At 40.7% G+C, this 16179-nt stretch overlaps 1 protein-coding gene across 1 annotated transcript in view; it reads right to left on the bottom strand.

The window, feature by feature from the left end:
- ZBTB41 (zinc finger and BTB domain containing 41) overlaps positions 1-16179 on the bottom strand; it is an 82294-nt gene that overhangs the window by 50958 nt on the left and 15157 nt on the right. Inside the window, exon 4 of the mRNA XM_082265224.1 lies at positions 11313-11460. Within this exon, the coding sequence (XP_082121350.1) occupies positions 11313-11460 (148 nt within the window). The remainder of the gene's footprint in view (positions 1-11312; positions 11461-16179) is intronic.

Raw genomic sequence — 16179 nt, 5'->3', positions numbered from 1 at the left:
CCAAGTAGCCCAGTACCAGGATCCCCTGTTGGCGTAACAATGTTAGCACCGGGACTAACAATTTTGTAAAGACCAGAGGAGCAGAGGTGAGACCAAAGGGCAACGCCACAAACTAATAATGCTCCACTCGCACGGGAAAGTGGAGGAAGCGCTGGTGACGACCACATATTGGAATGTGAAGGTGAGCATCCTTGACATCGATAGAGGCAAGAAAAAATTCCCCTGATGAAGGGATGCCCCCACCGTGTGAATGGACTCCATCCTGAACTTCTGCACCCGCACAAAGCAGTTCAGTGCCTTGAGGTCAAGGATTGGTCCCATTTGGCCAGAATCTCCCTTTGCAGGGACCTCGTAAGGAACTGTAAAAACTGAACCACCTCGATGGTAGACACCATCAGGCCCAGCACCCGCATGCAAGTCCAGAGGGATGACCATCTGCTGGACAGCAGAAGACAAATTGCAGCCTGAAATTTCTGAAACTTGTCCAGAGGAAGGAGCACTCTGGCTAAGGCCGAGTCCAGAGTCAGACCCAGATAGTCCAGCTTTGTGGATGGAACCAGAGTAGACTTCTGAAAATTCAGAAGAGTTTGTATGGTGATTTCCAGGTTTTCCACCAGAACAGTAGGAGACTCCGCTCGCAGAAGGAGGTCGTCCAAGTAGCCCAGTACCAGGATCCCCTGTTGGCGTAACAATGTTAGCACCGGGACTAACAATTTTGTAAAGACCAGAGGAGCAGAGGTGAGACCAAAGGGCAACGCCACAAACTAATAATGCTCCACTCCCACGGGAAAGTGGAGGAAGCGCTGGTGACGACCACATATTGGAATGTGAAGGTAAGCATCCTTGACATCGATAGAGGCAAGAAAAAATTCCCCTGATGAAGGGATGCCCCCACCGTGTGAATGGACTCCATCCTGAACTTCTGCACCCGCACAAAGCAGTTCAGTGCCTTGAGGTCAAGGATTGGACGCACCTTGCCTTTCTTCCTGGGAACTGTAAACAGGTTTGAGTAAAAACCCTGAAAATGTTTCTGAAGTTGAAACAGTGACAATCACCCCTTGAAGTAACAGGTCTTGTACAGCCCCAAACTCATGAGCTGAGGAGGAGGGCCCACGTCTATGGATTATGCTGACACGTCCGCCAGGAAAGCTGCCACTCTGATTAGAGTGGGTATGGTTTTTACCAGCTCCTCCTTTGGGGTATCACCTTCTAGCAGCTCTTGAGTCTGAGCATAGGCCACCTTCAGATTCTGATTTCAAGTCGTCTGCATCAGATCCCTGCACTGCTTGGTCCACCTCATCCCAGCTGCATGACAGAATGGGTGTCTTGCTGTTAGATGGAGTGCTGGCCTGACTGGAGCTTCCAGTTTTTCTATGGCTGTATGAAGGGGACCAATCATGCTTTTAAATTTCCTTTTTAAAAGAATTAAGCATATCCTTAAGTGACTCTTTGGCCACCATTTTATTAATGCATTTCTGGCACAGGGGTTTTTTCGATTCAGGAGGAAACCTGTGACCGCAAGAGGTACAAGCCTTGCTACTGGTCTTTGCCTTTTTCTCTTCTGGGGTCTTTTCTGTAAATAAGCACAAAGGACCCAGTGGGTCAGGCAGTTGCCATACACAACAATAAAAAAATGTTTGTTGGTGAGGAAAAGACAGAGGGAACTCCAGAGTGCTCTGGCTTATCTTGGAGCTGTCCTGACCGTCAGGATCTGCAGGGCAGGGTGGGGAGGCATCCGACATGGTCAGTCTCAAAAAAGGAACGTCAGCATAGGGACCTTTAACTGCTTCCTGCCCAGCTCCAGCCCCACCCCCAGCTGCCCCCATGCAGGTTGGTGGACATACCTGCATTGCAACCTCCCGATATCCTAGGGTCCACTTCCTTGTAGAAATGAGGCATTTGTCTCTGGCTTGTTTATAGTTTAACTGTTTTAAGTTTTCTTTTAAAACTCGTGCCGCCACCGGAAGTGACCTCACCGGATGTCCCCCGGTCCAACTTCCGCCTTCCCCAAGACCAGAAGCGCGTCACCAGAAGTGACACGGAGTTCCATTCCCGACGCCATCTTGCTCCTCCAACAGAGAGGATGCTGCCCGAGACGCTGACTCACGGTCTGCCTGGACAGGTGCCCTAAGTGCGAGAGAACCAGGGGGTGCCCCCCCCCCCGCTCAACAGGCATCAGCTGGGAGGGTAGTTGTGGCTAGCAGACTATCCTAAAAGATCCGCTGGATGGTGGGATACCATCAGCATCCTGACAGCTGGGGGAATAGTTGCAAACCCCTCAGTAGGAGTGAAACCTCAGGCAGGGGCCAGCTTGCCCCAATGTGCTGCACCTGACCTGCACTGGGCAAGGCTCGCTGAGTTGGATTGGAGGCTGGTCAGGGAGCCTCCTGCAATTAGCACAGAGACTGAAAAATAAAAAACAGATGCCGCTCCTGTGGGTTTGGAGGAGAAACAAACAAACAAACTGAGGCAGAAGGTATGACTGGCATTTTTATAATGGTGAATTAATGTGTTTCCTGTTTCAGGTGGGGGGAGCCTATCTCTCAGGTGCTGCCCTGGAAGACGATTAGAGAAAAATCCAAGGTGTGCTATCCCTTTAATGAATAAAAAGCTTATGAGTGAATATCAATCAAATAAACAAATCAATAGGTAAAATAAACATGCAACACATGCAAACATATTACATCAAATAAAAAATGCATCTCCCTTTAAATGTGAGGAACACAAAATAGAAAATCCATAAGTGAAATCATACAGCTCTGAATTCATCTGTGATGTGCCAAAATACAGTCTACTTAAAGTGCCAGTTTCAGTGTAGAACACCAAAGTGCCCCAATGTCTTAGATGACTATTATCTCTAAATTACAAGATCTGCATCACATAAAAAAGATCAATTCCACACCAGTGGTCAGCAAAGTTCTTCCAGCACCGTTAGGATTGACCAGAAAGGCTCACAACACACATATTGGAAAACATAAGGACTAATCACATGGGATATTGTTTCAACTGATTATATTTATTAAATGAGTAAAACTCACAATGTATTTGAGAGATCAGGCATGAAAGCACCGCTGCAATTTGACTGATAAATGTGATGGTGTCACAAATCAGGTCCCTCCCAATGCGTTTCATCCCACAAGAACATCATCAGGGGAAGAGGGCTAGCCAGCGACATCTAACAGTGCAAAATAAATACCAATTGGGAACAGCATGGTTCTGCGCTCTTCCTTTATTCTGGCAAATAGTGTATAATAACAAATTAACAAGCGACCTTCACATCCGCTATCTAATCAATAAGGAAAATTGTGGGGAATATAAAATGATTGCAAAAAAAAATCTCACTGTAATTAAGAGGAGCTTCATTCATTTGTTTGTTTATTAAAAGTAAGCAGCTACAAAAACTGTAGCTGCTGACTTTTATTAAACACACACTCACCTATCCCAGCAGTGTGCTCACCCGAGCCATCCCTTCTCTCGGTCTTGTCTGCTTAACCTTAACAAACCACAACGCTACTGGGAAAATGTTTTGCGGATTAAGGAAACAAAAATTTAATTGTCTGGGAAAAATACTCAGCACTATGTATGGGGCAAAAAGAGCACAGCCTTCCAACATCAAAATATCATAACCAACCGTGAAGTATGGTGGAGGGAATATCATGATTTGGGCTTACTTCGCTGCATTAGGGCCTAGACCAACTGCCATCAGAGGAGAAAATGAATTCCTAAGTGTACCAAAATATCCTACAGGGTAATGTCAGAGTGACTGTCCACCAGCTGAAGCTTAGTAGAAGTTGGATGACACAGCAGGACAATGACCCTAATCAAAAAAAAAAAAAAAACACACCACAGACTGGCTTTAGAAAAAGAAAAAATGGTCCTTTTGAAGTGGCCCAGTTAGAACCTAGACCTTAACTGCAATAGAGGGCGCTGTGGAACAACCTCAAGAGAGCCGTTCCTCTGGATCAACTGCGGGTATAGGATTGTGTATATGGAATTGTATGGTTGTGTTTTCTTTACCGTTTTTTTTTCTATTGGTTGAGCCAGATGGACTTGTGTCTTTTTTCAACTTGACTAACTATGTTCACACCAGACATCCTACAAATGTGTCTGAGCTGAAGCAGTTTTGTAAAAAAGGAATGGTCAAAAATTCCTCCTGAATGTTGTGCAGGTCTGATGCAGCGTTACTCAAAGCACTTACTTGAAGTCACTGCTGCCAAACAGAGCTTCAACCAGCTTTTAACTCCATGGGGTTCACTTACTTTTTCCCCTAATCACCTTTTTTGGAGGACTAAAGGGGTTTTTCCCAGTAGGAGATGCGGAGTATGTAAAGGCAACGGCGCACATAATGATACATTCTCCATGTAGGTCACTCACAGATCTTAAGATTATTTGTTCTACCAGGTTTGTATAATACCTTCTCCATTGTCCATGTTGACTACAATATGTAGGTAGGATCACACGGACCCTCCAAGTCTATATTGGTGAACACGTTACCAATATTAAGAAGGCTCTTAAAAGGTCCTAGTTTATCCAGACACCATTCCCCTCATCCTCATAAGGATCAAACCTCTCCAAATTTAATGGAAATTGATTGATTCACCCCTCACTGGCATGGAAGTAATTCTGTTAGGAAGTCTCAAGCCTGGAGACACGGTGGATTAATGAACCCTTAAACATACAAGCCCATTTGGGCTAAACGTTAAGTGGACAATAATTGCTTTATTGCTAACAGCGGAAATCCAGTAAGGGTTTTTTTTTTAATGTTATTTTTTTATACAATGTACGGTAATTGGGGATTACTATCTATTGTTGGCCTCTGTAAACATTTGGGAATATTATTTTCCTAGCTAAATCTTGTTTTATCATTTATATCAAATAACCTTTTTGTTCTGAGTGCCGTATTTTTAATTTTCATTACTTGTGGCTTTTTGGTTGTAAGGTGCTCATACGTTACCCAACTACATGGTGCAGTTAAGATTTTACGCTGAATTATGGTAAGATTCTTTGTAGTAATTTTGCTAATTTTATATCCCCCAGTATTATCCTTCTTGATTAGATGGTGGATGTGGAGGTTACCGGTTATTTTGTTTTTTATACACTATTCTCCCGAATGAGTGTGGAATGCAGGATTATGCTGTTCCCGGGTGGCATTTATTATGCAATGTTAGATGTTACCGGCTAGCTCTCTTCTTCTGACGATGTCCTCCGTGTGAGGAAACATGTTGGGCAGGACCTGGCCTGTGATGTCATCATGCCCAGCCGGTCAGATTGCCAAGGAGCTTACATGGCTGGTCTCAAATACATTGTGCGTTTTATTCTTAATAAATATAATTTGTTGAAACACTATTACACGCTTTGGCTTGTCCTTATGTTTTCTTTCATGTGTATTGCAAACTGGTCACTGCTAATGGTGCTGGAATAACTTTGCGGACTGCTTGTGTGGAACTGATCTTTTTCTGTGCTGCAGAACACTTATAATTTAGAGATCACATTGATCTGATAAAACGTTGGAGCACTTTGTTTGGTGTTATACCCTGAAACTGGCACTTTGAAAGAACTGTATTTTGGCAAATCACTCATGAAATCAGAGCAGCATAATTTCACTTACGGACTTGTGCCACTCACATTTAAAGCGATATGCACTTTTTGTCTGAAGCAATATGTTTGCATATAATGTATGTTTATTTTTACCAAGTGATTTGTTTATTTGAATAAGATACTCATTATTTAAGTTTTTTTTTTTTTTTTTTATTGATTTAAAGTGATAGCGCACCTAGTATTTGTTTTGTATTTAGTTTAACCTTGTTTTCAGGTATTCAGTATGCTGCTATTCCATTTCACTTTGAGACATTTTTCAAACAGGAACATTTGCTTTTTATATTTCTTTTTTAAAACTGTACACTACTTAACAGCTCCCAATAAATCTTTATTGAACATCAAAAGTGTATTTTTTGTGCATTAATATGGTGAAGGTGGACGCAAAGATGACTGACACTAGCTTTCATTTAGTTTAGACAGCATATACATTCAAGGCTCTTTTCTCTTTTTACCTTCCTAACAGGTATTCGTAAATAGGAGGACTTGAAGGAGGGAGGGAGGAAGGGGACCCTCATTTACCACTGTGTGTATGCCCAAATTTGTGATTGTATAAATCTTAAGGGCTGAACAGATCAGAAAAAGGAGGAAATGAAGAGCTTAGAAGGTAAATTAAATTGAGCATGCTCCGTAGAGGACACCAGCTGGTCTACATAATCGCAACTTCCAGTGGGGACACAGAGAAGATGGGAGGGACAGATGAAAGAAGGATCAACCATTTAGATTTCACTCTACATAAAACAAAGGTTTTTGTGGCTTTGCATGTATGAACACTCCGTTATATAGCATGTAAAGCCTCGTACACACGCAACGATTGTTGGCCGTGAATTTTCGGCCAACGTCCGATCGGCCGATTGTCGGCTTGTTAGTATGATGCTTCGGACAACCGACTGCGACTTTTCGGCCGAACAAAATCTGGTGTGCATGCTATAAAATTTTTGTTGGCCGTCAACAGAACGGCCGATTGTTCGTCAGTCAGTATAGATTTCGGCAGACAAAAATTAGATGAGCAATACTGGGCATGCTCAGAGAAGAGAAAACACATGGAAAGTAAACCAGCACATGACATCACTTCTGAAGTTGGTTGTTGTTGGCTGAAAAAATTAGTGTGCAGTCTAGAGCACATTTCAACCAACACAACAACACTGGACAAAAGACGGCTGATCGGTCGGCCAACAATCGTTACGTGTGTACGAGGCTTAACCAGCATTTTCATAGTGTTTAATGTCACTTAAATGTAGATAAAAATATTTTTAAAGCAGGTGAAGTTCAAATCAGAAATGGGTTTTTAATGCCCTATGCAAAAGCTCAACTATAACTGTTTACTTTATGTTACTGCACAATAGTAATACATGGCTTATATTACAGATCTAAAGCTAGGTTCACACACATATGCAATGCGGAAACCAGCACAATTCCTGTGTGGGTTCCTGCATCACATCTAACTCGCAGGCAGTTCACTCTGCTCTCCGTGATCAGTTAGCGGAACGCAGTGAGAACACCTAAGCGATCCAATTCCACTGCGCACCAAAAAAAGGGTCCTGCACCATTTTGGTGCAAATGCAATGCAATTTCAGCCATGCAAACTGTATGGCTGAATTTGCATTGCACAGACAACGCATGTGATGTGCACAGCAATGCGGTGCGAATCAAATGCAAAGTCTGGCACTGCATAGGTATGAACCCAGCCCAAAGGAATAATCATACAATACCAAAGTGAGCATTAGTGAAATGAGACAAAATGACAGAATATTTAAAAAAGACAAGCAAAGGGAGCTCTGTAATACTAGGCTTGAAGTTTACAAAATACTATATACAGGTTTTCACCATGCATAATTACATCAGCAACTATATATTGCTGTGGATTTGTCTCCAAACACAACAGACCCATTAGCAAAGAAATTTAGAAAAAAAAGAAGGCATAGGCTATAGCTATGGTTTAGGTTACTGCAGTTTGACATGCAGTTCAGCACCAGTGCACTTTATCTATTACTTTAGTTTCCACAAATGTGCTGCAGCACACTCGTTTATCATACCTCTTACTATCCCATGCTCTGTGCTGTTAAAAAGCTAGCTAAAAAAGATTTACTACTTTCAAGAAGAAAGAGGAAAACATCAGAGTCTGTGGCTTTACCATGAATGAAGCCCAGTGTAAAATTAAGGATTTTCCAACATAAGGCCCCTTTCACACATACGGTCTGTTCAGTTCATCAGTTCAGTCACGTCAAAATGTATCAGTTTTCCGTCCGTTCTTCATCCGTTTTTTTTACATCCACTACCAATGCAAAAATGGATGAAAAACGGACCGTTTTTCCGTTTACATCTGTTTTTCGTCCGATCCGTTTTTTTGACAGATGAAAAATAGGGCATTCATCCGTTCCAAAAAATGGACATTGACAGAAGCGGATGAAAACGGATGTTAACGGATGATCATCCGTTGTCATCCGTTTTTACATAGAGTTGTATTGATGTCCGTTTTTCATCCGTCAACGGATGGATGAAAAACAGACAAACGGACCGTATGTCTGAAAGGGGCCTTAGACCGATGGATAGATTAACACACTGGTGCATTTCATAAGTGAATTCCAAATGGAGAGGCTCCCCTAGGTGTTTGCTGTCTGTGGTTTGCCAAGGCAATGCCTCAATGAGTTTCTGAAAGTGAAGAAGTGGAGCTGCTTGATATGAAACTGGGCTATATGCAATGCCAGTTCCCAATGAGGTAAAGCCCATTCAAGGTCTCCATTAATTGCACCCAATCCCAGGTACTTTACTTTCTACATCTCATCTCACCTTCCAAATTTAAGAAAAGCTTGACAAAAGCGCACAGGATTAAACGTTTAAATAAGTCTTTATTGACTACGAGTTACTACAAACTCCATTGAGGTGCTTTTACTCTGTGACAAAGGTTAGGCCATACATTATACAGTTTTCTTGTACAATATTCCTTTAGATTTACCAAAACCATATAATAGGAGGTCAAACCTAAAAACTTTCAGTTTGTATGCAATCAGGCAGGTCATTGCACCAGAGTGTTGAAGGTAAATCAAAAGGAAATTGAATAAAATGCATACATACACACACACACACACATACATACATATATATATATATATATATATGTGTGTGTATATATATATATACACACACATATATGAACAGGACGCTGCTGATGACGTACAAGCTACGAAACGCGTACAGCGTGTCAAGTCATTTCCGGTAAACCTATATGGGAACGAGGCTTGGATCGCAAGCGCTCGGACAATACAGTTACGCTCGTTTTTTTCCTGTTCAATGTGAGTACCTTTTCATTTTTTTGCTCAATAAAGCATATTGCGGAATTACGCTATGTCCACCATTTATTTTCTGGTTTAAATATCGGGAGTGGAGCTGAGTGGATCCCTCGGAACACACCTAGGCAGGAAGGCACACAGGGGACCATCCTAGGGTACATCCACACCAGGACCAGCCTGATCCTCGGCACACGCCCTCCATCCAGGGATAGGAGGATACCGCTAGGTTGCCAGACCCATAAAAAACACCCGCTCTATACCCCTGTGTGGGGTGGGTGTCTCTGGTAAGTGTGCAATTTTACCAAAGGAATCCCAGCACCTTACCACCCACCACGGGGTCACCTTTTCACCTGAGTGTCGGTTTGTTCCGAGTGCTGTCACCTTTATTGCTTTTTGAAGTCACCGCACATGATATAGACTTTTCTACTGGATCTTTCCCTATTGGACATTACAAGCTGTATTTTAAAAAATAACTTTTTTTCTATTTTGGCTCTGTTGGCACTTTTTTATTCCCCATATCAACACGTGGTATGAGTGGAACAGCTCACTTTATATAGCACTATATTTTTTAGCACATTAATACTGCATGTTAAATATTATTTATTGCTCATATAATTATTGCACCAGTCACTTTCCAATCTTTTTGCAGGCACCTTTATACCTTGCACTTGCACTTAATTGAAGTTTTTACGGAATATATTACTGTTTGAATATTACACATTATTGTTTTTAGCTTAAGGCACTTTGTATCACAGTTTATTACATTTCTATTATATCTAAATTATATAGGCAGCGCCATCACCCCTATTCCTTTCTATCCAGTGCATAGTCTCCGGACTATCATCCAGGGAGGCTGCAGCCTATTTTTAGATATATCTATATATATATATATTTTATACATTTACTACATATTTTTTATCTATTTATTTATACACATTTTATTCACTTATCTATCCATTTAGTCCATAGCGCGGAAGTTTTTATTTTTCTTACATATCCATACACACACACATATATATATATATATATATATATATATATATATATATATATATATATATATATATATATATATATATATATATATATATATATATATATATATATATATATATATACATATATATACATATACATAGTTGGGATCGAAAGTTTGGACACCCCAGGTAAAAATTTGTATTAATGTGCATAAAGAAGCCAAGGAAAGATGGAAAAATCTCCAAAAGGCATCAAATTACAGATTAGACATTCTTTTATATGTCAACAAAAGTTAGATTTTATTTCCTGTTATTTTGAAAGTGTCAATGATGGAAATAAAATCTAACTTTTGTTGACATATTATAAGAATGTCTAATCTGTAATTTGATGCCTTTTGGAGATTTTTCCATCTTTCCTTGGCTTCTTTATGCACATTAATACAAATTTTTACCTGGGGTGTCCAAACTTTCGATCCCCACTGTATATATATATATATATATATATATATATATATATATATATATATATATATATATATATATATATATATATATATATATATATATATATATATATATATATAAAAAATATTTTTATAAAAAAGTATTCATACCCCTTGACACTTTCCACATTTTGTCATGTTACAACCAGAAACGTAAAATGTATTTTATAGGGATTTTATGTGATAGACCAACATAAAGTGGCACATAATTGTGAAGTGGAAGGTAAATGATAAAATCATTTTCCACATTTTTAGAAATAACCATCTGAAAAGTGTGGTGTGCATGTGTATTTAGCCCCCTTTACTCGGAAACCCCTAACTAAACTCTAGTGAAACCAAATGCCTTCAGAAGTCACTCAATTCGTAAATAGAGTCCACCTGTGTGTAATTTAATCTCAGTAAAAAAACAGCTGTTCTGTGAAGCCCTCAGGAGGTTTGTTAGAGAACCTTATCGAACAAACAGCATCATGAAGACCAAGGAACTTCAATAAGGCCCCTTTCACACAAGCTTTCCGATCAAGGTCCACCTATCAGTTTTTTCAGGTGGACCTGATCGGATGCTCCATGCATCCCCATGGGGCAGCGGATGTCAGTGGTGACATGTCTGCTGACACCCGCTGCTATCCGATGTGGTCCGTGAAATCCAAACGGATGGAAACCCTATTTTCCATTTGTCTGGAGCATCGGATAAGATCGGATGAAAACATACAGGCGGTCCGTTATCATCCGATCTCCCATAGGAGGAAAGCAAGGCTCTGACAGCTCCGTCTCTGCAAAGTAAGCGGAGACTGACCTGTCATCCGCCTACTCAGCAGGGATCGGCGGATCGATCCCCACTGAGCAAAACAGAATCCCCCGGGCGGAAAGCCAGTGTTAAAAAGGACCCTTACAGTTATTCGGTTTAAAAAAAAAAAAATACGTAAAATAAGAACAAAAAATGTGCCTACCTAAATGATATTTTTCCTGATGCCTCAATCTTTTAAAGCGTGATTTGAAGTGTTCATCACAATAGGTGCACTTAAATGGCTTGTCCTGTGAATGAAGGATCATGTGTTCCTCTAAGTGGGGCCGCCGTGTGAAAGATTTATTGCAGACCTAAGATATGAGATACACATACATATTAGGCAAAAAAGTTCATTCATATTATAAGATGATCAGTTAAAGAAATCAATTGCCCATAATACATGAATAATCAAGGAAACACATTTAGAAAGTCCTCACAGTACTACCTACCTGTTGTTAAAGTGGTTCTAAAGCCTCAAGGTTTTTTACCTTAATGCATTCTCTGCATTAAGGTAAAAAAACCTTCTATGTCCAGGATCCCCGACTCCCCAGCCCCCCTTATATTTACCGGAGTCTGATTTTGATCCAGCGCTGTGCACGAGAGCAGTGGCTCTCTTCTCTCTCTCACTGCGAAGATTGATAGCAGTGGGAGCCATTGGTTTCTGCTTCTGTCCTATGACAACAGAGCGAGAGACGGGGAGTAGCCCAACTTTCCGTGTCTATTGACGCAGGCAGCGGGGCTTGGGAGAAAACTCGCACAAGTAACCCCCCCAGCAAGGTACTCAGAAGACAGGAGGAGACAAGCAGAGCCATGGGGGCTGATGGGGGACACCAGAAGAGGAGTATAGGGGCTGCTCTGGTAAGTATAACATCTTTGTTATTTAAAAAAAAAAAAAATGTTTAAAGTCACTTTAGGCCTCATGTAAAGACTTAAATTATATCTAAAACCAAGAACAAAAACGTATGCATTGAATCTTACAAGTCCTTTGATGTTGCAGCTGTGTTAGTTTACTTTTTGTAAAGTGAAGTACATTTTCTGCAAGAACAGAAAAATATCGGTTGATCCTGCCAAAAATCCAGTACGCTTGTAACTTGTTACTGACCAAACTGAATCTCAAACAAATGTTATAGCAGCCTTTTCAACCATCTTCTGCGAACTAGAGAACTCTATGTGGTGGAGATGAGGAGAAGGGGAGGTGTTTGTAGTTCAAATCACAACAGCAAGCTAGGGTGACAATGCTTTATAGATAGAGCAGTAAATGAGTGTTGTCCCCCTAGTACATAAACTGTGTTACTGGCACAATTACCATTTAAGAATAAAAGAAAAAAGCCTGAAAATTAAAACCAATTCATTCACTACAGCTCAGGACTGACAAGCTGAAACATATCACATTTATGTTCTTTGGCTTAGATATGCTGTAAAAGTAAATAAATATAAATCACAGGCCTAGAATTATACGGATTTGTTACAAAACCTTATACAGAATGCGTACTTGCTTCCAATAGGTTGGCTGGCTTCTTTGACATATATATATTCACCACTCTAACTACAGAAAAAAATATACAGTGCATCAGGATAATATTTACAGCGCTTCACTTTTTCCACATTTTGTTATGTTACAGCTTGATTCCAAAATGGATTAAATTCATTATTTTCCTCAAAATTCTACAAACAATACCCCATAATGACAACGCGAAAGTAGTTTGTTTGAAAGCTTTGCAAATTTATTAAAAATAAAAAAAATTTACATGTACATAAATATTTACAGCTTTTGCCTAGACACTCAAAATTGAGCTCAGGTGCACCCTGTTTCCACTAATCATCCTTAAAATGTTTCCACAACTTGATTGGAGTCCACCTGTGGTAAATTTAGTAGATTGGACATGATTTGGAAAGGCACACGCCTGTCTATTTAAGGTCCCACAGTTAACAGTGCATGTCAGAGCACAAACCAAGCAATGAAGTCCAAGGAAGCCACAGATCTGGGCTCTGAGGAAGAGAGTTCTCCCTCGAAACGTGTTAGCCATATGGACACCTTCAAGCTTGCCTGTCACAGCTAAGCATTACGGTCCTGTGGTCTCTGGACAGCTGAAGGGACTCTCTTTATCGCTTGTTTATAGCGTACTCTTGTGAGTAGAATATATGTTGTTTTAATTATTTTTAAATAAATATCTTATGGTATTGCACTAGCTCAGTGCGCCCTTCTCTTGTTTTTTTGCTTTTAGATCTGGGGAAGGGTACAGAAATATTTTTGCAGCATTGAAGGTCCCAATGAGCACAGTGGCCTCCATCATCCGTAAATGGAAGAAGTTTGGAACCACCAGGACTCTTCCAAGAGCCATCTGGGAAAAAGGGCCCTAGCCAGGGAGGTGATCAAGAACCTCCCTGGCTATCATTTCTCCCTGGCCATCATTTCTCTGCAGAGAGAGAGAGAAACCTTCCAGAAGAACAACGATCTCTGCAGAAACAGAATTTTCTGGTCTGATGAAACAAAAGATTGAACTCTTTGGCCTGAATGGCAAGCGTCATATCTGGAGGAAACCAGGCACCGCTTATCACCTGGCAAATACATCCCTACAGTGAAGCATGGTGGTGGCAGCATCATGCTGTGGGGATGTGTTTCAGGGACAGGAACATGGAGACTAGGCAGGATCGAGGGAAAGATGAATGTAGCAATGTACAGAGACATTCTTGATGAAAAGCTGCTCAAAAGCACTTTGGACCTCAGACTGGGGTGAAGGTTCATCTTCTAACAGGACAACGACCCTACGCACACAGCCAAGATAACAAAGGAGTGGCTATGGGACAACTCTGTGAATGTCTTTGAGTGGTCCAGCCGGAGCCCAGACTTGAACCAGATTGAACATCTCTTGAGAGATCTGAAAATGGCTGTGCACAAAGGCAATTTTCCAACCTGATAAAGCTTGAGAGGTCCTGCAAGGAACAATGGGAGAAATTGCACAAAAATAGGTGTGCCAAGCTTGTAGCATTATACTCAAAAAATACTTGAGGCTGCAATTGGTGCCAAAGATGCTTCAAAGTATTGCCCAAGGGCTGTAAACGATTATGTACATGGGATTTAATTTGTTTCTTATTTTTAATAAATTTGCAAAGATTTCAAAACAAACTTCTTTCACACTGTCATAGGGTATTGTTTGTAGAATTTTGAGGAAAATAATGACTTTAATCCATTTTGGAATAAGGCTGTAACATACCAAAATGTGGAAAAAGTGAAACGCTGTGAATACTTTCCGGATGCACTGTACAGGCAGCTCATCTTTATAATGCTTATCTTTATATCCTCCAGCCTCCTCCAGCTTGAAACTAAAGTTTTGTAATTCGTTGCTATGTAAGTACTTGGACAAATGTTTGTGTAATCTTAGTCCTGCTGAATTAGCTGAAATTAAGGCACCATCCAGCTTGAGAAAAAACTATTTTTCAATAAACTTTTGTCGAAGGAGCCAGGTGGAAATTTTTCTGCCAAACAATAGCAGTATCTAATCAGATGCACAGTGGTGATCGAAAGTTTGGGCACCCCAGGTAAAAATTTGTATTAATGTGCATAAAGAAGCCAAGGAAATATGAAAAAAATCTCCAAAAGGCATCAAATTACAGATTAGACATTCTTATAATATGTCAACAAAAGTTAGATTTTATTTCCATCATTGACACTTTCAAAATTACAGAAAACAAAAAAATGGCACGTGCAAAAGTTTGGGCACCCTGCAGAATTTATAGCATGCACTGCCCCCTTTGCAAGGCTGAGACCTGCCAGTGTCATGGATTGTTCTCAATCATCATCTGGGAAGACCAGGTGATGTCAATCTCAAAGGTTTTAAATGCCCAGACTCATCTGACCTTGCCCCAACAATCAGCACCATGGGATCTTCTAAGCATTTGCCTAGAAAACTGAAAATAGTTGATGCTCACAAAGCTGGAGAAGGCTATAAGAAGATAGCAAAGCGTTTTCAGATGTCAATATCCTCTGTTCGGAATGTAATTAAGAAATGGCAGTCATCAGGAACAGTGGAAGTTAAAGCGGTAGTATAACGATTTTTGTGACTTTTACCTACAGGTAAGCCTATAATAAGGCTTACCTGTAGGTACAATTAATATCTCCTAAACCTGCACGGTTTAGGAGATATTTGCACTGCATGCAGCCACTGACGCGAGCGGCGCATGCGCTCTGAAGGTCCGGCGGACCTTCAGAGTTCCTTGCCGGGAAGTTGCCGGAAAGTTAATCCGCCGCACGCATGCGCGGAAGTGACGTAATCGCGGCTCCGGCCACTCACAGCGCCGGAGCCGCCGAACCCAGAAGAGACGCCGAGGGATCATGTCCGTTCCCACAGCGGTGTTCGGGGGTCCATGTCGGGGCTTCGTTCTAAGGTAAGTTTTTCATAATGAGCTAGTATGCGATGCAAGGATGGAAAAATCTATTACAAATCTTTGTGTATGGTTAGTCCTAGTCTAGTAGAACTAAAGGAAAAGAAAAAACAGGTAATTCCAAGGGGGAGTAAAGCTCCCCCTAAGGGTAACCAAGTGGTTATTTAGGCAAAACACTGGACTAATTGGGTTGGATATAAAACATGTATTTAATGAAAAATCATTACTGGAAGAGTACAATTAGTTATTGTTTTCACAGGGTGCACCAAAAGAAAAAAAAACAAGCCTAAAAAAAAAGGTGTACATTTTTTTGGTGCACCGTGTGGAAATAAATGAGTAATTGTACACTTCCAATTAAATACATGTTTTATTTTATATCCAACCCAATTAGTCAATTTTGTGCCTAAATAAGCGCTTATATACCCCTAGGGGGAGCTTCACTCCCCCTTGGAATTAACCTATTTTTCTTTTCCATGTATACTCTAGGTTAGAGGGCGGAACACTAATCCAGTTATTTGACAATTGGTGTTATTAATTATGAAAAAAACCCTATTTTGTGTTTACTCATAGTATAACTAAAGGCAATTTTTTTTCTTTTAGATAGAGGGGACAGGGATTAGAACATCTGTCAGTTTTTACTGCCGCCT

The sequence above is a fragment of the Pelophylax lessonae genome, assembly GCF_965119305.1.
Source record: "Pelophylax lessonae genome assembly, chromosome: 8".
Lineage (NCBI taxonomy): Eukaryota > Metazoa > Chordata > Amphibia > Anura > Ranidae > Pelophylax > Pelophylax lessonae.
Note: the sequence above shows the minus strand (reverse complement) of the source record. Positions and strands in the feature narration are given on the sequence as shown.